We start from the raw sequence: 21,858 nt of genomic DNA on the forward strand, positions 1-21,858 counted from the left end.
CCTGCTGACAAAATAAGTTACTACCTGCATGCATTTCCTGCAACACTTTCAGGAAGTTCTCCTGACACTGCACTACTGCTACCAAGAGCAATGAGACTGAGTGTTTCACATTTCTCAAGCTGCATATGAATAACACAGATAACATTTATTTAAAGGTACCCATAATAAAAATCTCACAATAGTGACCCAGGTCCTACTATTGAGCTAAGTAAATTATGGATGAAAGTTTAAATGTTTGAACTAATATGGTACTGAATAATGAAGATCTAAAAAAAGCGATTGGTATTAATATTTTTATCTTTCCTTGAAAACAATATAAGTGTTGTCATAAAATCAATCTACACACCTACACCATCACAGCTGCACAAAGAACCACGTTTGTGCATAGTGTGCTGGACAAACAATATACAATTTTTTAAACGTAAAGCAGCTGACAGCCTGAAGGTCAGCTTGAACATTTTTCAAAAACCAGTTCTAAAAGAGGTGTTTACTCTCATCAAATCTGTTCAAGCAGACCAATGTCAACAGTCAAGTAATGGAAAAAATTTAGCTATTAAAAATGTTAAAAAGGGTGCCAGCCACTGCAATGTGATATCATCAACTATCTGATAGTATGCTTAACATACCTAATATTAAGTCCTACTGACAAATCTTATGGGAATTATGAACTACTAAAGATGCTTGTGGATGTTTGGCATTGGTCAACCACTGTCTGCTACTTTTGTTGTGGAATTAGTTGATACGCACAAGTAAATACACAAAAGGACAAACTAAACAATGGCTTTCAAAGTCCAAATGTGTACCAGCATCTCATAAGTCACCACATGTTTCAGAACAATTTTCCCTCCTTCATCTTATGATGAAGAAGTGAAACCTTCAAAAGATCGCTTGTACATGCCAAATCCAGTTATAGCCTCCAGATGTACCTCAAGCTCACCATTATAAACATTGGTATGATGCTTTAACACAGTGAGGAACTGGACAAAATGAAATGTAAAAGGGACTCATTAATCAAATAGTGCTTATGATAATGACTCCACTCCTGAATTAACAATGAAAGAATTATTTGACTAGAATACTAAAACACCTGTAAAGACATAATCTGTTAAAAAGGCCAAATATTTTGAAATAATAAAGTTTCTGAAAACTGATTTGCCTGGTAGAAGTTGCTTATAAATTACACAAGACACTCAGAAAAAAAGATGAGGTACAAGGATGCAGAGGAACAGATTAATTACAGAACAAAATCTGCAATTAATTCCAAATTCTTACTTCACATAATTAGCTAAAGAACTAATCACTTTAAATACTGTTTGAGAAAGGTCAAAAGAAACTAACCTTTTCAAATTAGAGTTAAGCATGTTAAGCTTACTGTGTGACATTTCGGTCATAAAATACAAGGATTACACATTCATTTACACTTAACAATCTGAGGACAATGCTTTTTAACAATTGATTTTTCTCTCTAATAATAATATTTGCATAGGGAATCTGCAGAAGGTATTATACCAACAGTTTTTGTCCTCTGCAAAAAATTTGTACATGGAAATTACATTTATTTGTAGTAAAACCAATGAACACTGAGCTTTCATACTTGCCCCTGCACAAATGTGCCATTATCTCCAATGTCTGTGGGAAAAAAAAGGAGTTGGAAAGTAGTACAAGAACTTCTCTCCTCTTCAACGTATCATCTGTCACTGTTAGCTCCGCAATTTTTTCACTGGCCCTTGCGAAGAAGTGTTGGATCTGCTGCGCTGTCTTGTTTGGGAAAGGCTAGATGGATGCAAGAATGTCCCAGATGGTTGACTGCTGCTGCTGCTGCCTGCTCCTCTGCTCTGTAAGCCAGAAGGACCAGGTTGTGACAATGAGTACTGTCTGGACCGCAAAGATGAATTTGTTGCTGTCTGGGACAAAGGTGGCGATGTATCAGACGGGGTTGAGGATTGTGAACAAGTGAATAGTTCATTTCCCCCACGATTCCTTTGCATCCACATATGTTCTTGCTGCATAACAGCTTCATACTGGGTATTCCACACTTGTATGTTAGAGTTTCCATAAACCTACAACATTAAACAGCACTATTTAATGTGAATATGTAACTTAAGAAATGAGTTTTTGGTTACTTGCTAATATTCTAACATTTTAACAGTTATTAATTATCACATTGATTACATACCACAAAAGCATATAATGAAATACTGTTACTGGTAAGGATGCCACAATAGATATAGCAATACCACTGAGATGAATGGGAGCAACAATATATATGCAAGTAAGGGGACATAGGATCATTTCATTTGTGATCTGGCATACTTTTCATACAGACCAAAGTGCAGAGAAACAATAAGTGGCACTTGTAACAATCAAGGCGTGCGCACCCACTGACACTTTTCTTGTTTGATTTTACAAAGGTGACTACTCAGACCAGTGCACATGTATGAACGCGTGCAAGTGAACAGCATTGCCATCTAGTGCTGGCAGTATTGTGGCTGTAATTGGCAATGTTTTCCCAATCTTCCAACAATTAATACCTTAGTGTAGTTTCTTTTTTAAATGTCTAAGAGCTAACCATGTATAGTGTACAGCTAAGAAAGCACAGCACTGGTGCCATATCCAATGAGAAAGACTTAAAGTTTTTGAAATACTTTAATATTTTTGTAACTGTTACAACTTCTTACAAATATCTGCATATTAGCCACATTCGTGAGTGTCTATATACAACAGAGATGGCTGGCTCGAAGAGGCTGACACAGCACAGGCTGTGCAAGAAGACAAGATCACAGTCATTCCATACTTCTTGCTAAAAGTGACTATCAAGTTAAGTATTGTATTGCTGATCCAAACCAGAACTCTCAGTGTGTTATTTCTACTGATTATTGCTAACTGCTCAGAGATGATGTCATTTATTATACACCGAACTGTTCTGCCAGCTGTAGTCAACTTTTGGTGTTGCACATTTTACAATTTCATAAACTGTGCCATTTAATTATGTATAAAAGTTATGCATTTCATTACCTGGCAATCTGGACCTACCGTTAAACTAAATTGGAAAGAATTATACCAAAAAATTAGAATCACAATACTAGCAGAAAATGAAACTGACAGTGCAATGATTATAATTCACAGGAATTATACTTCCTTGACTGCTCAACACGGGGGTAAAAGCAACAAATCAAAAATTCTGATACAAAAGTATGAAAATGCTACCAAATATGTCCGTCCATGTTTCATTCCAACCCCAAATGCAAATTTTTTAAAACATTAATGTCAATTGAAAATATTAAGTTACCTTTGGAAAACACCGGTGATGGGCAATGTTTCTTAATGAAATAAAATACGATAATAATATTAGAGAAAGAAAATTGCTACCCACCATATGGTGGAGATGCTGAGTTGCGATAGCCACAACAAAAAGATTCACACTTGTGGTTTCAGTTGTCTGAGACTGCAGACGTGTGTGCAAATTGCATTTGTGTGTGTGTGTGTGTGTGTGTGTGTGTGTGTGTGTGTGTGTGTTTTGCTGAAAAAGGCCTTAATGGCTGAAAGTTATAATTGTGTGAATCTTTTTTTGTGCCTATCACAACTCAACATCTCCGCTGTATGGTGAGTAGCAACTTTCCTTCTCTAATATTTTTACATTTTTACATTCCATCCAGATTTTCCATTGTTTGAAATAAAATACAGACATTTGAGAAAATTGTGTTTAAGAGCAATTACAGGAATTTTTAACTTTTGAAACAAACATTAAATTCAAATTATTTGAATAGCCACGTAAAATGAGTAATGCATTAGAACAATATTTAATACATTAACTCTCATGAAGTAGCCTGTGGCCGCAGCAGCATCTCATGATTGACACCATGGTCTGGCCTAGCTGTGAAACACCCATCGCTATGGGAGTGGCAGTCAATGTGTTAACACTTTGGACACCAAGCCTTAGCATAACTTGGGTCACAACTTTGTGTTAAAAAGACTGCACCCGATTATGAGTTGGGCCGCCATTTTCTCAAAGCATGATCCACCGATTACTTGAAAACTGGACTCAGCCTTCTGCTGCCAATCTCTGGACGTATTTCAAACGAAAATTAGTGAACATAACAGCTGCTATCGCAAATGGCTGAACCAATATGATCACACTGACATGTACTTTCAAAGTTCTGTATAATTCTGCAATAAATGTCACATCTGTTAGGTGAGCAAGACACCTGGAAAGCTCAAGAGGAAGAAATTACCCAATAACTCACCTTGCACACTTTTCTTGGGAGGATAAATACACTTTCTGTCCTCATGATTTTAACATTTGTGGTCTATCAAAGAACTAAAGTAAATATGAAAATAAATCTTGCTGCTTGCATTACTGTTGACGATACATCAATCACATACATGCCAGTAACGCTTTAGATAACAGCATAATACCAGTTTCCTAGGTCTGACATTGTTCTAAGTAGCGAGTCTCCAAAATGTTAAAGAATATACATGTTTCTTCTACGTTTTTGGCCTCTGTTTTTTAAAAATAAAAAAAAAAATTGGTTTCTATAATAGGTACAGGAATAGAGAAAGATCATTCTTTCATTCCATTTCTCAGTTTTGGAAGCATGTTTGTGGAGCACTAAATTCCAAAGGTTTTGAGTGATTTCCATTCAGTCCAGTTCTCTCTTAGTAATTAATTTAACTTTTACATCTGGAAATGCTTTGCATCTGTGAAAAAGTCAAATAACAGTAAGATCCAGATTCCACTATTACTGAGTAAGTGACCAGACAGGATGGGTTAATGCAAGTGTACCTATGCCACATTTATTAGGACCATGCCTAGTAAAGCACTGTGATGTTCAAAACACCTGATATAAATTAAAAATACCTGGAACACTGAATGTTTAGTTGTGAATTTGATGCAATGGTGTTGAATACAAGATCTCTAAGTGGAACTATAACTACAAATGTCAGTGTATAAATGAAAGCACAATATAGCATATGTTCCACAGGACTAATTAAAAATTGTTTTTGGAGGAGGTCCTTGAGCAATCCCAATTCTTTTCTTTTCTTCTATTACTCAGACTTGTTTCGTTGCACTTTCAGTATCATCAGCCAGCTTTTATTTTCCTTCTATTAAACAGGAAAAATGTTCTTTAATACTTGTACACATACAGATTTGAGTTTTTAAGGAAGTAACTTGAAAAACAGACGAAGTTTTACACACACACACACACACACACACACACACACACACACACACACACACACACACCTCGTTACCAGATTCTGTGATTTCCATACAGAACTTAATATAGAAAAGTTGTTTACTTCAAAATTTTATGTCTGGGAAAGTTGCGGTTAGGTCTAACATTCATTAATTCCATATATAAGATCATGTGTTAATGTGTGAGTTTGTGTCTGTGTTTACTATATATTTCACCTACTTATTCTGGTTTCGCTATTATATTCACTGTGAAGAACTGCACTACGCAGCTCTCAATGGCATTGTTTACAAACTACAAAACAAGATGGCGGGTAGTGGAACAACTGAATGTGTTCTAGCTGGGAGTTTGGATTCTTTGTGAGGTGTATCTTTGTGTGTGTATGTGAACATGCACACATGATGTATGAATGTACTTAGTTTTAATTGTTTATATTTATTAGCAACAAAAACAGCATAAGGTAGCGTTTTCCTTGACATAATCGTTATTTCTGAACAGACTATTTAACTTAGAGAAAAATTATGAAAAGCAATAGACATCTGAGGAAGTTTACACATAAACTGATGTGAATATATGTGCAAAACATTAAATTCATAATTCATGTTGCAGAAGTTTGGCTCATGTCAAAGCGAGTGCTTAAATAGGGACAGCCGTCTTGCACTGAACACTTTGGACTTTTAATACTGACTCGTCACTAGTGGATACTCTGAAATATCTTACACATGTGGACTTCACTACTTTGTGTTATGCAAACTAGTCTGAACTCTCAAATTTTAACACAATAATTTACAAGTGATCTGTAATCGAATATACCTAGTTTGCAGTTGTGAAACTTCAAATTTAAACTTGTACTAAACGGACTTCACTTTCTTTCTGAGACTTTTCCAGGACTTTACGCAATACATGTGAGATACTGCTCAATCAAAGTGTGATCGAGAATTTGGATCGCGACCTAATCCCTGGCATGAGCGCCATAGCAGTCAGCCAGTCTGACACACTTTCCCACACCGCCATGACATACTTTCTGACTGTTAGGAGTGGAAAGGGGGAAACTATGAACACACCACATTTAAATTACAGTGCAGTTGCACTGTATCTGACTGGGTTTTTTAACTCAAATTTCTCAACAATACTGATCAAAAACCAAACTAATTTTCAGTATTACTCAACTATTTTTGGTGTGCTGAGGAGATACTATGATTTTTATCTGGTACAAACTGTCGGCATACACAAAGACGCAGACAATTTCACAGATTTTTACACTCACATTGCCATGTAATTGTAACTTATTTAGATCCATAATCGACATCAATCAAGGGTAGCGTATTTGACTAGTATTCAAAAAATCATGTGTCCTGGGTTCGAACACCACCACTGCTTAAATTCTGAATAAAAATCATCAGCAGTGGTGGCTGAAGACTTCTGGCACAAGAGTCAGCCCCTTTTGCCAATGTTCTTGTCATAGAGGGCGGAGGAGCAGACAGAGGCTCAGGGCACTCTATTGTCCTAGGGGTGGGAAATCTGATCAGCAGTGACCAACGGCATGAGAATGAAGAAGGCAATGGACACCAATGCATTAACCTCTAACTGCTCTAGTGGGGTCCTGGAGAACCCCAGGCGATATGAATACAATACACAGTACGTGTGCCTGTGTTCTTGGCAGTCCTCAGTGAAGTGATGCCACGTAACGCAGAGCGTCGGATATGGTGCTTCCGGTAATATTTTGTGAGATACAGAGAAAGAGGTCTCAGAATACCCCACCAGAGTATTAACATAAAATTGTTTTTCATTATCTCAATTAGTGTTTTACGCAACTGAACTCAGAGTACTCCGAAAAGAGCAAAATTTCGATAACATCATCAATTTTTAAGGTTATGTGAGTATGTATGCATTATTTTTCAGAATGGCACAATCGAAATCATTAACAGATGACAAGCTGGAAAGAATAGTGAATGATTCTGTGTTTTTGCAATCTGATGAGGAGAGCACAGAAGATTAGGATGAATTTATACTACGTGATCATGATTCCACCTCTGAAGTTACATCAGAAAGTACTTGTGAAGAATCAAATGAAGTGGCATGTATTAGGCATTCCGCCGAGAAATATTTTTTGAAAAAAAAGCAGTGCTACAAATGGTCAAAAGAAGCTCCTCCTACATCTCGTGACCATGCTCACAATATAGTCAGTCACCTTCCAGCTGCTAGACGTGAAGCAAAAATGCTTGATTCAACTGACATATTATCTTCTTGGGAATTGTTTATTACTGAAGATTTATTACAACTAATAGTCACCAATACAAAAGTCAAGATACATGACATGTCAATCAAATACAGAGCTCCTCAATCAGCATTCATAAAGCCGCTAGATATAATAGAGCTGAGAGCATTTTTAGGTTTGCTTTATTTATCTGGAGTAATGAAATCTACTCACGAAAATGTTGTTGGACTTTTCGCTAATGATGGAACTGGTTGTGATGCGTTTCGAGCCACTATGAATGTTCATAGATTTTTATTCATTTTGTCTTGTTTGTGTTTCACTTACTACATGAGATGCTAGGAAGGCTGATGACAGACTTGCAGCTATTAGAGATGTCTGGGAACTCTTTATAGACAAATGTGAAAAGTATTATACTCCAGGAGCAAACATGCCAATCAATGAAATGTTAGTACTCTTTCGTGGTAGGTGCAAATTTTGCATGTATATGCCTAAAAAGCCAGCCATATATGGCCTCAAAGTTATGTTCCTTTGTGATTCACGAACATTCTATTTAGGCAATGCACCTGTCTACACAGGCAAAGGGACAATTAAAAGTATATTATCAATTCCCACACAGGATGTTTTGAAATTAACACCAATTGAGGAAAGCAATACAAATGTGACAGTACATAATTGGTTCATGTCACTTGAACTCCGTGACCAACTGGAAGCCAAAATGTTGACTGTCTTATGCACTCTAATGCTAAATAAACTGCAGATCTCAGAAAAATTCAAACCATAAAGAAAGCGCCCAGTAGAATCAGCATTATTTGGGCACAATGAAGGAAAGACAATTTGTTCTTATGTTCCTCGGAATGGTCGAGTGTTGTGTTGCTTCCATCTATGCACTATGATCATAAAAAACCTGAAATGATCATTGATTACGATGCCACAAAAGGAGGAATGGACACACTGGACCAAATGTGCGCCAACTATTCAGTATCACGGCGAACACGCATCCAGCCAGTGTCTGCATTTTATGCCATTTTAAACATAGTAGGAGTCAATGCTGCTATTTTACTTCAGTACACCAAACAACTTGATCCAACTGATGATTTAAAAAGGAAGAGAGTTGCTACAGAGGCTTGGAATGGATTTAGTAAAATCCCATATACAACATCAAGATGTCCTACCCCTTTCTCGTGAACTGAGAGATGATGTTAAACTTGGTGGTACTCCTCTTGCCTCAACATCTCACAGCCAGAACCCACGAGAAAAGCAAGATGCTACATGTGTGCATGAAATGCAAACAAGAAAACCAAAATAGTGTGTGAAAAACGCTCAAAACATATTTCAGTGCGCAAAAATTGTTTGTAATCACATCTCAAATGCATAAAAATGCTTATAATATTCAGTGATAAAAGTGCAATTCAAAATAAAATTTCTTTAAATTACAGTTTTGTTTGACTTATTGGGATACTCTGAGACCCCACTATGGTATTAGCATATAAGCATTTCACTAGAGTAGTTAAGGGTTCAAGACACAATGTGTATCGATACTACATGTGGCCTGTAACTGAGAAAGTGTCAATGATTTCTCCATTGGCAAAAGATTCTGGACTAGTCTTCCCATTCAGATTTGCTGGAATGGACTGCAAAGGGAGAGGTGACCAAATGAAAAGCAGCAGAAAATGGTATAGCAGGAGTAGGATTTGTTATGAATACAAAGGTAGAGCAGAGAGTTACTGTAAAGAGTTCAGCGATAGGGCTGTTCTCATTAGATTCGGCAGCAATCCAGCAGACAAAAATGTTACAAGTGTACACGCCAACATTGCAAGCATAAGCTGAAGAGATCGATAAAGTGTATGAGGATGTTGAATGGACAATTCAGTATGTAAAGGGAGATGAAAATCTAATAGCTATGATGGTTGGAATGTGGTTGTAGAGGAAAGAAAATAAGAAAGAATTAAGGGGGAATATGGGCTTGGTAGTAGGAATGAAAGAGGGAAACGACTAATGAGTTTTGGAATAAATTTCACTAAAGCCCGCGTCACCTATGATGGCGCTTAAGCACATAGAGGCAGAGCGGAAAGGAAGCGTAGGGGATGAGAGCTGCGCATGTGCGGCAGCAGAGAGTGGCCAAATAAAGTCCATGTTGCAAAACTGCATTGCTGCAGACAACTTTAAGGCTTGTTTGCCTATGGTACATTGTATTATACATTCAAATATATGAGAGGAATAATAAATATCAAGAACAATTTCAATCAATCGTCATGAGAGAAATATTAATTCACATCTTGACGACGTTGCGTCTACTGCTCCACAGATTTACTTCACTTGACATCGGGAGGCGAGAACAGCTGACACAGCTTTGTGAAGTACAATCTCTCTCAAAATGACAATTGTCTAACAACAAGGTCATTGAAACTGCTTGCAATAATTACCATTCATTGCGATTTGAACTGCATTATGAGTAAAAATTAAATACACAACAAAATTAACTTCAAGCACAAACCAAAATCATTATATTTGCTTGACAATTGCTTCTACTCAATAAAATTTTTAAAAATGTGTAAGGGGTAAGGTGTGTGTGTGTGTGTGTGACTGTAGTGTAATCGCTGTGTGTAGAAAAGAATTACTGGTAGAAAAGACTAATGTAAAAGACAAGCGTAAAAACTGTCAGTAAGATGTCATACTTTTCACTGTTTACACGTTCGATATTACTGTGAGAGACCACGTTTATAATCCATTGAAGAAGCAAATATTTATCAACCATCTGCAAATAACTCCAGGGAAGGCTGACCGATAACATCCAAAAACCACTGATATCTCGACAAGTAACAGTTACTGTCATTTTAGGGCCTTATCCAGTTCGTGTCTTGAAAATTACAGACGTTTACATGTGAAAATATCGGACTTTTGACAAATTTATCCAGCTGCATTCTCGCATGTTATTAGAGCATTCAACATGGTTGGAAGAAGCTTAACCTCTCCTTTGGCAATATGTTGAACATTATAGCCTGCATAATTCAAAGGATACAAACTCCTAATCAAAAAGGCTAGGAAGTTCTCATTATTGTGTACACAACTGATATGTTGACAAACACATTTTTTAAACCATGAGTCTTTAAAACTAAGAAATATCATTACTTTGCTCCAAAGTTTGTATTGTAATACCATTGTCACGCCTATTTGAGTCTGTTTCTGAACAATCTGATTGTAAATTTATGATGATATATTCAAAGCTTACATCCATCATCACTTCCTTGACAAATTCTTCTTTATGAAGCTTTAGAGCATGCCGCACAGACAGTGCGCATGCTGCACTTGGAACGTTGTCTATTGACTCACTGTCTATTGTCTCATGCACAAGTGATTCACTGTGCGTTATCTTGAATGGTTTCTCTCTCACACACACACATAACCTTAAAACCCTTTGCCCAAATGAATTCTATGGGGCTACACTGACATGCAAAACTGTGAGACCCCATTCACGCGCAAGGAAGTCAAATGTGTGTGTTCCGTCGCATGACTTGTATAAATTAACAAGATGCAGGAGATCGGCATGAGTCTCGTTTAAATGGTGCTTAATATTTGTATTTTAAAGCCGGGGAAAAATATCTGCTTTTCTGGTGTTTGTACTTGATGTTTTCTCTATAACAGTTGAATTATAATTGGCAATGACCAACTTCAAAGCAAGGTATGACAAGAATTGTGAATCATATCACGAAAATGACAGCGTTCATTCCCAAATGGTAATCACTGCTGTTTTTCTTACACATAAATACAAGTTTACTCCCATAAACAAAACCAGAAGAGGAGACAGCATTCAGAATAATTATCCAAGAAACTATTTCCATGAGTACTTTAAACTGCCAGAATCATCACTCATTTACCAGCAGATCATTGAATGATTCTAACTGACCCATGCTGAACTAACTCCTCCTCTTGTGTTGTGAATCTCATTTCTTTTAACTAAAACCTCTCTTCTTAACATATCTGGAACCAATCTCTCTTAAAATTCTTTGCATTGACGAAGCTGCTTAACTGTAACACATTTTTGTGATGTCGCGCATTTATCATTCACATGAAGCACTTTAAAACAATGTTGTTAAAACCATTAATTTGTGTTACAGGTTCCTTGTGATTTTGATGCTTTCCAGGCAATACGAAACCAACTGTTTCTACAGTTCTCACAGTCTGACACTTTTGTTTACGACTCTTTTTACAGTTCTCTTGCCTACACCACATGTTGTCATGAAGTACGGCAACATTGCAGCATGGAGGAGCAACATTCTCACTCTTTAGCTGTAACTCTTTGCTAGCCGCCCGGAAAGAGATTGAATATTATTGGCTGCCAGTGGCTATTGGAGGGGGATGTGCAGAACAGCTGAAAATTGGGGCACCTTCTTACATGACGCGAACTCTAGTAATAGCGAATACCTTGTTCGAGAATATTAAGAGGAGGATGTGTTCTTGGAAAACACCACGAGATACAGGATGATTACAGTTAGATTACATTTCGGTCAGGCAGAGATTCTGAAATCAGACACTGAACTGCAAGGCATATCAAGAAGCAAATATAAACTCAGATCCCAATTTAGTAATGATGAAGAGTAGACTGAAGTTTAAGAGACTGGTCAGTAGGAATCAAACTGCAAAAGAGTGGGATACGGAAGTGCAAAGGAATGAAGAGAGACACTCGAAGTTCTCCGAGTTATACATACTGTGATACTTGATAATTCAGTAGGCAGTTTAGCTGAAGAGGACATCTCTAAAAACGTCAATAACAAAAGTTGGAGAGACGAACATAGGTAAGTGCGACGAAACCACGAGTAACAGAAGAATTACTTCTCTTGTTTGCTGAAAGGAGGAAGTACAAAAATGTTAAGGGAAATTCAGGAATACAGAAATACAAGTCATTCAAGAATGAATGAATATGACATGTAGGGAAGCTACAGTGAAATGGCTGCATGAAAAATGTGAAGAAATAGAGAAAGAAATCATTGTCAGAAGGACTGACTCAGCGTACAGGAAAGTCTAAACAATCTTTAATGAAATTAGGAGCAAGGACAGTAACATTAAGAGGGCAATGGGAATGCCACTGTTAAATGCGGGGCAGAGAGCGGACAAGTGGAAAGAGTACATTGAAGGCCTCTGTGAGGATGAGGACGACTTGTCTGATGACACAATAAAAGAAATAGGAGTCGACAGGAAAGAGAGAGGGAATTCAGTATTAAAATCAGAATTTAAAAGTGCTTTGGATGACTTAATATCAAATAAGGCAGAAGTGATAGGTAAAATTCCACCAGAATTTGTAGCATTACTGGCGAAGAGACAGATAATATTCCATCAGAATTTCTAGAATCACTGGGGAAAGTGGCAACAAAATGGGCACCCATGTTGGAGTGTAGAATGTATGAGACTGGCGATATACCACCAGACCATCAGACAAACATCAATACAATTCTGAAGATAGCAAGAACTGACAAGTGTGAGGATTATCACATTATCAGACCAGAATGAGATTTTCACTCTGCAGCGAAGTGTGCGCTGATATGAAACTTCCTGGCAGATTAAAACTGTGTGCCCGACCGAGACTCGAACTCGGGACCTTTGCCTTTCGCGGGCAAGTGCTCTACCATCTGAGCTACCTAAGCACGACTCACGCCCGGTACTCACAGCTTTACTTCTGCCAGTACCTCGTCTCCTACCTTCCAAACTTTACAGAAGCTCTCCTGCGAACCTTGCAGAACTAGCACTCCTGAAAGAAAGGATATTGCGGAGACATGGCTTAGCCACAGCCTGGGGGATGTTTCCAGAATGAGATTTTCACTCTGCAGCGGAGTGTGGTAGAGCACTTGCCCGCGAAAGGCAAAGGTCCCGAGTTCGAGTCTCGGCTGGGCACACAGTTTTAATCTGCCAGGAAGTTTCACATTATCAGACGTTTGACAACATAAAATGATGCACGATGTTCAAAATTCAGAGACAAAAAGAGGTAAGCTATTGGGAAAGACAAGTAATATACAATACATACAATAACAAAGAGGGAACAATAAGACTGGAAGATCAAGAACAAAGTGCTCGGATTAAAAAGGGTGTAGGACAGGGATGTAGTCTTTTACTGCTAGTGTTCGAACCATACACTGAAGAAGCTATGACGAAAATATAAGACAGGTTCAAGAGTGGGATTAAAACTCAAGGTGAAAGGATATCAATGATTAGAGTCTCTGATGACATTGCTATTGTCAGTGACAGTGAAGAAGAATTACAGGATATATTGAATGGACTGAACAGTCTAATGAGTACAGAATATACACTGAGAGTAATTCAAAGAAAGATGAAAGTAATGAGGAGCAACAGAAATGAGAAAAACATGAAATTTAATCTCAGACTTGGTGATAATGAAGCAGGTGAAGTCAAGGACTTCTGCTACCTAGGCAGCTTTTGCTGGATGGAGCAAGGAGAGCATAAAAAGGAGACTGGCATTGGTAAAAAGGGCCTTCCTTGCCAAAAGAAGTCTACTAATATCAAACATAGGCTGTAATTTGAGGAAGAAATTTCAAAGAACATGGACAGTGGGGAAAAACAGGATAGAAGAGAATCAAAGGACAGAAGAGAATCAAAGCATTTGAGATGTGATGCTACAGACGAATGGTGAAAACAGACAGCCTGATAAGGTAAGGAATGAGGAGGACCTCCACAGAATCAGCAAAGAAAGGAATACATGCAAAACAATACTGAAAAAAAGATGGACAGGAAGATAGGACATCTGTTGAGATATCAAGGAATAACTTCCACTGCACTAGGGGGAGCGGTAGAGAATAGAAACTTTTGCAACCTCGTTATAGACACATGCAAACCCTACATGAGGAAATCAACGTGATGGCCTGAACAGTTGTAATGTTAAAGGAATTTGTCTCTAAAACGGGAATTACCTTCCAGATTAATCAGTTACATCTGCACTTGCACAGGAGCACTTTCAACTGAAACTGCAACTGGTCTCGAAAACACCCCGAAAACCGATGTAAGGTTGACAATGTCCTCAAAGTACTTGAACGTCTCTCGGGCATGTTTTTTCCGTACTAGAACATCCAAGAATGGTAGCTGCCCGTTTTTCTCCACCTCCATGGTGAACTGAATTTGGGGGTGGATAGAGTTCAGATGTTGAAATCCGGCTGCACGAAAAATTTATTAACAAGGACAACGGATTTCAACTCAGCCAAGCGTGGATTCCAGCAATAAAAGTTCTGCAGGAGCAGCGGAAACGGGGCACCACACCCGCCAAAGGCGGCATGTGTACTGACGCCCATCAGTCACCTCATCAGCACGAGCTACCCCCACCACCGCGGCCTGCACATCCCTCGGTCCATACGCAGAGTCAGTGGAGGGGAGAGGTGACAGGTATATATACCACACCACCCGCCAGCCTAGGATGTCAGTCAACAGGAGTAACCTGATGATGATGGCACGTTATGCCGTCGAAAATTCATTCTACAACGACCAGTCAACCCGGATGCATGCCAGAGAGACCTTCAAGCATCTCATTTGCTGGGAAAATATAAGAACACACGTCCTCAAAGTATTTAGGAAACTATCCTTTTAATTATTTTAAGGCCACAATGAATTCTTCAAACTTTGTGTTTTCTTCAACACCAGTGAGCTTAGGAACTGGACTGTGTTTATCAGAATGTGTCACTTGTAAATGCAATTTTTCTTTTAACTGCATCCCCATTGAATGAACAATAAGTTGATTCTCACCTTGCAATATCTTACTGTGGGCAGTATGCAGTCAAATCTACTTAAAATGTGAGGTCTGCAATCCGTTCCGAATGTTCTAATTTTCACGTCTGCAGTTCTTTTAAAATTCAACAACAGCAGGTATAATTCTGAAAATCATTCCAGGAAAGTGTGTATGTGTGTGTTTGAGGTTTACGGGTGCTTAACAGCGTGGTCATCAGCGTCCAAACGCATAAAAACAGGAACACATGCAGTGAAGGGACTAAGATGAACAGCGAACAAGGAGAACGGCTAAAAGACACAGACCTGACGCAGTTCCAAATCCTCACATACGGAGGCAAAACAACAGGAGAAGGAACACACTAAAAAGGAAAGGAAGCACAAGGAAAAGAGAACAGAAACCGAAGGGAAACAAGGAGGTAATCGTGAGTGGCTGACCTCTTACCTAAAACCTGGGTGAGCCAGTCACCCAGCAGCACATTAAAACCCTCTCCCTAAAATCCGAGGCAACTAATTGGAAAGGACACAAAACCATAAGACCTTAACTACAGTCGTTGCGTCATCTTGCAAAATAGAGGGCAAATCCGGTGGCAAAGAAACCACCGCCCTCTGGTCAGAAAATAAAAGACAGTCAAGTAAAATGTGGCGGACAGTAATCTGGACGCCACAAGCACTGCAGATTGGGGGGTCCTCCCGCCGGAGTAAAAAAACCATGCGTTAAGGGATTGTGCCCAATGCGGAGGCGAGTGAGGAGAACCTCATCCCGCCTGCATGACTGGTAGGACGTACGCCATGGCCGCGTGGTGGCCTTGACCAGACGCAGCTTATTTTCACCGACTGCCAGCCACTTCTCTTCCCACTGACGCATTACGCGAAAACGCAGGCGGGAGGTAACAGCATGGAGGGGGATGGCACATTCAACAACGTGAGGGAGGGAACATGCATCTTTGGCAGCCACATCCGCCAGTTCGTTTCCCCTAATACCCACGTGCCCTGGCACCCAGCAGAAGGAAACCTCCTTCCCCTGCCGTTGCAGGTGGAGTAGGGCATCATGGATGTTCTGGACGACCGTATCCGCTGGGTACAAGTGTTGCACGGTCTGAAGGGCACTCAGGGAGTCAGAACAGATGAGGAACTTAAGACTGGGAACACATCTCATCTGCTCCAATGCCCGCAAGATCGCAAAAAATTCAGCATCAAAGATGGTAAACGCCGCAGGAAGCCATAACTTGACGACTCGATCAGGGAAAACAACAGCACAACCAACAGAGTCCCCCTGTTTAGAGCCATCCGTAAATACTGGTACATGGTCGGGATGCTGGTTTAAATTATCATAAAATAAGGAGGTAAAAACAAACGCAGGAGTGCAGCTCCTCCGGTACTCCGACAAGTCTAAAAGGACGCTGGGCCTCTGGAGCAACCAGGGAGGCAGGCAAGTAAAACCTTGTCGTTGGGGGGCCACACACTCCACCCCAAGGGACTCAAGCAAATGCTTGCCACGAATCCCAAATGGTCTCGTTGCCCTGGGACGACTGGAAAAAGAGACGTTCCATAGGCGGTCGGGCAACGGTAGGGTACACAGGGGAGGTAGGACAGGCAAGGTATTGACACACCCGTCGCACCATGAGGAGTTTCCGCCGGATGGCGAGCGGCGGTTCCCCTGCCTCAGCACACAGGCTGGGGATGGGACTGGTACGGAAGGCACCAGTGGCCAGCCTGATACCCTCATGGTGTACTGCGTCAAGAATCTTCAGATACGAAGGCCTTGCTGACCCATACACGGTGCAACCATAGTCAAGACGCGATCGGACGAAAGCCCTATAAAACTGCATCAGACGCGCCGGATCTGCTCCCCAGGACCGATGGCTCAGACACTTCAAAATATTCAGTGCCTTCAGGGCCCGCACCTTGAGGTCTTTAAGGTGAGGCAACCACGACAACTTGGAATCAAAAGTGAGGCCCAGGAACCGCACAGTGTCGCTAAAAGGAAGAATGGTGTCCCTCAGACGCAATTCAGGGGAGGTAAAAAGACGTCGAGAACGATTAAAATGAACACACATGCATTTGTCTGCAGAAAAGGTAAAACCCGTCTTCGCAGTCCATGCCTCTAATCGCTATATCGTAAGCTGCAACTGCCGACTAGCAGTGACAAGACTGGAGGAAGAACAGAAAACAGCAAAATCGTCCACAAACAAGGAGCATTGGGCAGGACTCCGGATAGTGGACGTGATACTGTTAATGGCGACGGCAAAGAGGGTGACACTTAAAACGCTTCCCTGAGGAACACCATTCTCCTGCACATACAAATCAGATAGCACATTACCAACCCTATATCGAAAGAGGCGGTGGGAAAGAAAGGACCGAATGAAGATGGGGAGACGGCCACAAAAGCCCCACTCATGGAGTTGATTGAGGATATGGCGGCGCCAAGTAGTGTCATACGCCTTATGAATGTCAAAGAATACACCTAGACAATGCTGGTTACGTAGGAAGACCTGCTGGATGGCCGCCTCAAGCAGGGTCAAGTTGTCCACGACATCTCCAAAAGCCACAATGAGAGGGGCTAAGGAGCTGCCTGGTCTCGAGCAGCCAAACCAGGCGATGGTTGACCATGCGTTCCAACGTCTTCCCGACACAGCTCGTCAAAGCAATACTTCGATAACTACTGGGATGCGTTAGGTCCTTCCCCAGTTTGAGGAGAGGAATCAAAATCGCCTCCCTCCACGAGTCAGGGTACATGCCGGATAACCATATCATATTAAAACAATTCAGGAGAACTTCCTTGGATGGCAGCAACAAGTGATGCAGCATGCTGTACCGGATTTGATCATGACCAGGCGCAGTATCATGAGCCACAGACAGAGCCGAATCCAGTTCCCACATTGTGAAGGGGCAGTTGTAGTGTTCAGAATTTGGAGACCGGAAGTCCAAGTGACCCCTCTCGATGGCAGTGCGGTAGCGGCAGAAATCTGGATCACAGTTAATAGTGGCGGTAGATTCCGCAAAATGCATGGCCAGTATCTGGGCAATGCCTCTCGGCGCCGTGAGGAGACATCCCTGATGCAGCAATGCCGTGACAGGTAGTTGGCTGAGTTTCCTGGAAATCCTCCTGATGGCTTCCCATACTTTCGTAGAATTAGTGGAGCGGGAGATGGAGTTCAAGAATGATTGCCATGACCGTCGTTTGCTCTCTTTAATCACTCGCCGCGCTTTGGCCCTTGCCACCCAAAAGGCCGCAAGATTGTCAGCTGAGGGACGGCACTTGAAGCAGTGCAGAGCTGCACGGCGGGCTCGGATGGCTGAGCGGCACTCAGTGGTCCACCAAGGGACAGGACGCCTCTTGGGACGACCGGATGACCGTGGGATTGACAATTCAGCAGCATGGGAGATCACGGCTGTAACATGGTCTACCCATTCGTGGACGCTGGCATGGTGTTCCAAAACAGCCAGTTGGCTGAAAAGTGTCCAGTCAGCTCTGCAGAGGTGCCACCGAGGCGGCACTGATAATGCCACAGCCTCATCCAGGAGGCAAATCCAAAGGGGGAAGTGGTCACTAGAATGGAGGTCAGCAACAACCTCCCACAGAGCAGAATCCGCGAGTGCTGGAGAGCAAAAGGAAAGGTCAATAGCCGACGACGACCCGGAAGCAGTACAGAAATGAGTGGGAGCACCAGAGTTGAGGATGCACACTTCTTCAGACATCATGAGGCTTTCCAGAATGCGAACCCTGGTGCAAGTAGTCAGAGAGCCCCATAAGACATAATGAGCATTGAAGTCCCCCAGCAGAAGAAATGGACGGGGGAGTTGGCTAATAAGGTCTGTGAGAGCCTCAGAGTCTATCGCATCCTGAGGTGGTAAGTAAACTGAACAGACTGTGAGCCTCCGACCTACAAGAAGGTCAACTGCAACTGCTTGCAAGTCTGTAACAAGAGGGAGCTCAGATGAGGGGTGCATGTCACGGACAAAAACCGCAACACCACCCTTTGCCCTTTCCCCCGTCAGATTGTCTTTTCGATATACGGTATAGCCCCGTAAAGAAGGAGCATCAGTGGCCCGAAAATGTGTCTCTTGGAGACATAAGCACAAAGGGCACTTTCGTACAAGGAGCTGTAATTCGGCCACATGCGTCCTGAACCCATTCAGGTTCCACTGTAACATGGGAGCCAGTGATCAGGGTGGCTGAACTTTCACCCTGCCTCTGTGCTTTGGAGGAGAGCCCGTACTGGCCGGAGATTTATTCCTGGGGCAAGAAGATCGCCCCGGTCGACATCAATGTCCATCAGCTCCGATGACGACCCACGGGAGATGTCAGACAGTATGATGGCCTCGTCATCGGACCGACCCTGACTAGTCTCCTCAGGTGGCAAAACCTTCAGCTTCGGCGTCATTGTCTTGGGGGGGCTTAGAATGCAGAGCCTTGTCAACAGTTGGAACTTTACTCGCCTAGGCAGAAGGCCCCCATATGGGGAGAGGCAGGAAGTACCACAATGTCAGCAACCACAGCCTTGTCCGACGTTGCGGGGAGAGCCGCAGGTTGCAAAACAACCGCAGCAGCACAAGTGCACTGGCAAACACAGGTATTAGTGCTAACAATAGCAACCTCCGTTTGTGTAACAACAGTGGCCATTTGTACCGGTTTTTTCAGAGTGGAAGCGAAAGATGTTGTAAACACAGGAGGTTTCATGGCCTTAAAGAGCTTCTTGGCCACCATAGGGGATGCGCTTAGATGTTTTAATCACCTGTATCTTCCATTCTTCGATATAGATGGGGCAGACCCGGCTCCAGACAGGGTGACTCCCAGAGCAATTCACGCACTTCACAGGCGATGAACAATCGGCTCCTTCATGGGCAGGCTGACCACATTTACCACAAGTGGCTATCCCATTGCACCCCAACGTAGTATGCCCAAAGTGCTGACATTTAAAACAGCGCATTGGGTTGGGGAAATATGGCCTTACTGGCAAACGTAAGAACCCCGCTTTAACATGCTCTGGGAGTCTTGGGCAACTGAACGTGAGAATAAACGAGTCGGATTTGACTAGGTCCCCATCGACTCGTTTCATAGTATGCTGCACGTCAACAATACCTTCATCAGCCCACTCAGATTTTAACTCGTCTGTGGGGATATCCACCAAGTCCCTACATGTCACAATACCCTTACTATAGTTCAGAGTGGAGTGGAGCTCGGTCTCGATAACATACTCTCTGAGACAGGTTGCTTTCCGAAGAGAAGCGACTTGACGGGAACTAGAAGTTTCAACTAACAGAGTCCCATTGCGCAGTCGCTTCACAGATTTAAGTGTTCCTGCAATTCCCTCAAGACCCTTGTGGATGTAAAAGGGAGAAACCCTCTCAAAGCTACCCTCCTTCTGTTTAATAATCAAAAACACATTCTGATTATCAGCATGTGCTCTGTTACGACAGTCTGATAAATCTCGATCAACACCAGGCGCTGGAGGACTTGCAGCACAAAGTCGCTTCATCGATGGGGTGTGTTTTCCTACCACTGGCCCACCCAAGCCACTGGAAGGGGGAAATGTAGAGGTCGAAGGGTCCATTGCGGTCCCACGAGCAGCTAGGGAACTAAAGGTCCGCTCAGACAGAGCCCCGCGTGCCTGAGTAAGCCTTATACAACTGGGGTGCAGCAGGTGCCCCAGAGGTTGCCCGCTTGCGAATGTTCCACCCCAACAGCCATGCATCTCATAGGCGCGGAGCACACCGGAAGATTGAGAGGTTTTTATAGAGGTTGGCCTTCCTCGCAATCCAGGCGGTCAAGCCAAGATTACCATTCCCCGCAGCACACAACATTCCACCGCCGCGCCATACGGTGGTCGCTGAAGCATGTCCGGGGTTACGGTGACAGGAGACTGGCGGCGCTGACCAGTCCCCAGTTCAGGACCCCGGGGTCGCCAAGCCCGTACTCAGCAAATGAATGCTGAGCCCCTGGGGGCCATTCCAGGCAAGCACCTCGACTTAACTGATGTACTTTGCAGTAATATATAAAGTCTCTATAATCTTTATTCAGTTCCATTGAGAATGGTTGCAACTGACAATGGAATAATGCATGTGAGTACAGAAATTTTACTATCCATACGACCAATTTCTTCACATGCTCCATGTCTGCAAATTTACCACAAAGTGCTTCTTGATGACAGAACAATGAATACCATCTGTCGATCATTTTAAGATTTTGTTCTTTAATTGCCAATTAAATCTTTCAACTCTTTCTGGATGGTAGTCTAATATCATTTCATAGCAACTCTGCATTATCCATCGTCTGTGCGATAACATACAGGGTGAACATGAATACAACCAACAAACTGCAGGCACCCCTGACTGGAAATAGAGGAAAAAAGGTCTTATGAACATGTGTAATCATACAAATACCTAAAAAGGGCTTGAAATGCTGTGTAATGTGGTTGCCTGTGAGGGTACTTGTTTTTACATAGCAGTGTTGCCTCTTGACTGTTTTTTAAAAGCTTGTGACAGTAGATCGCTACACTGCCTCTTTTTGTGCAAATAGCCACTGAACTTCCTTCATAGCATGAACAAACAGCGAAGGCTAAATAGTGCAGACACCACAAGTCTGCCAAAGTGAAGAGAACAGTGCTGACCAAAAATGCCACGCCACAATACTCAATGACAAGTCATGTTGTACTTCCAAGAAGAGCCAAGGAAAACTGAGAAAGCCCAAGCCTTGGGCCTATGTGCGGCCTGCACACCCTG

General features: G+C 41.9%; 1 protein-coding gene across 2 annotated transcripts in view; it reads right to left on the reverse strand.

The window, feature by feature from the left end:
• Window positions 1–456: 456 nt before the first annotated feature.
• LOC126162672 (non-structural maintenance of chromosomes element 3 homolog) overlaps window positions 457–21,858 on the reverse strand; it is a 77,596-nt gene continuing 56,194 nt past the window's right edge. For both annotated transcript variants that reach the window (XM_049919321.1, XM_049919320.1), the window contains one exon: window positions 457–2,060. In XM_049919321.1, coding sequence (XP_049775278.1) covers window positions 1,701–2,060 — 360 coding nt within the window. In that variant the 3' untranslated portion in view covers window positions 457–1,700. The remainder of the gene's footprint in view (window positions 2,061–21,858) is intronic.

Source organism: Schistocerca cancellata, chromosome 2 (genome assembly GCF_023864275.1).
Source record: "Schistocerca cancellata isolate TAMUIC-IGC-003103 chromosome 2, iqSchCanc2.1, whole genome shotgun sequence".
Lineage (NCBI taxonomy): Eukaryota > Metazoa > Arthropoda > Insecta > Orthoptera > Acrididae > Schistocerca > Schistocerca cancellata.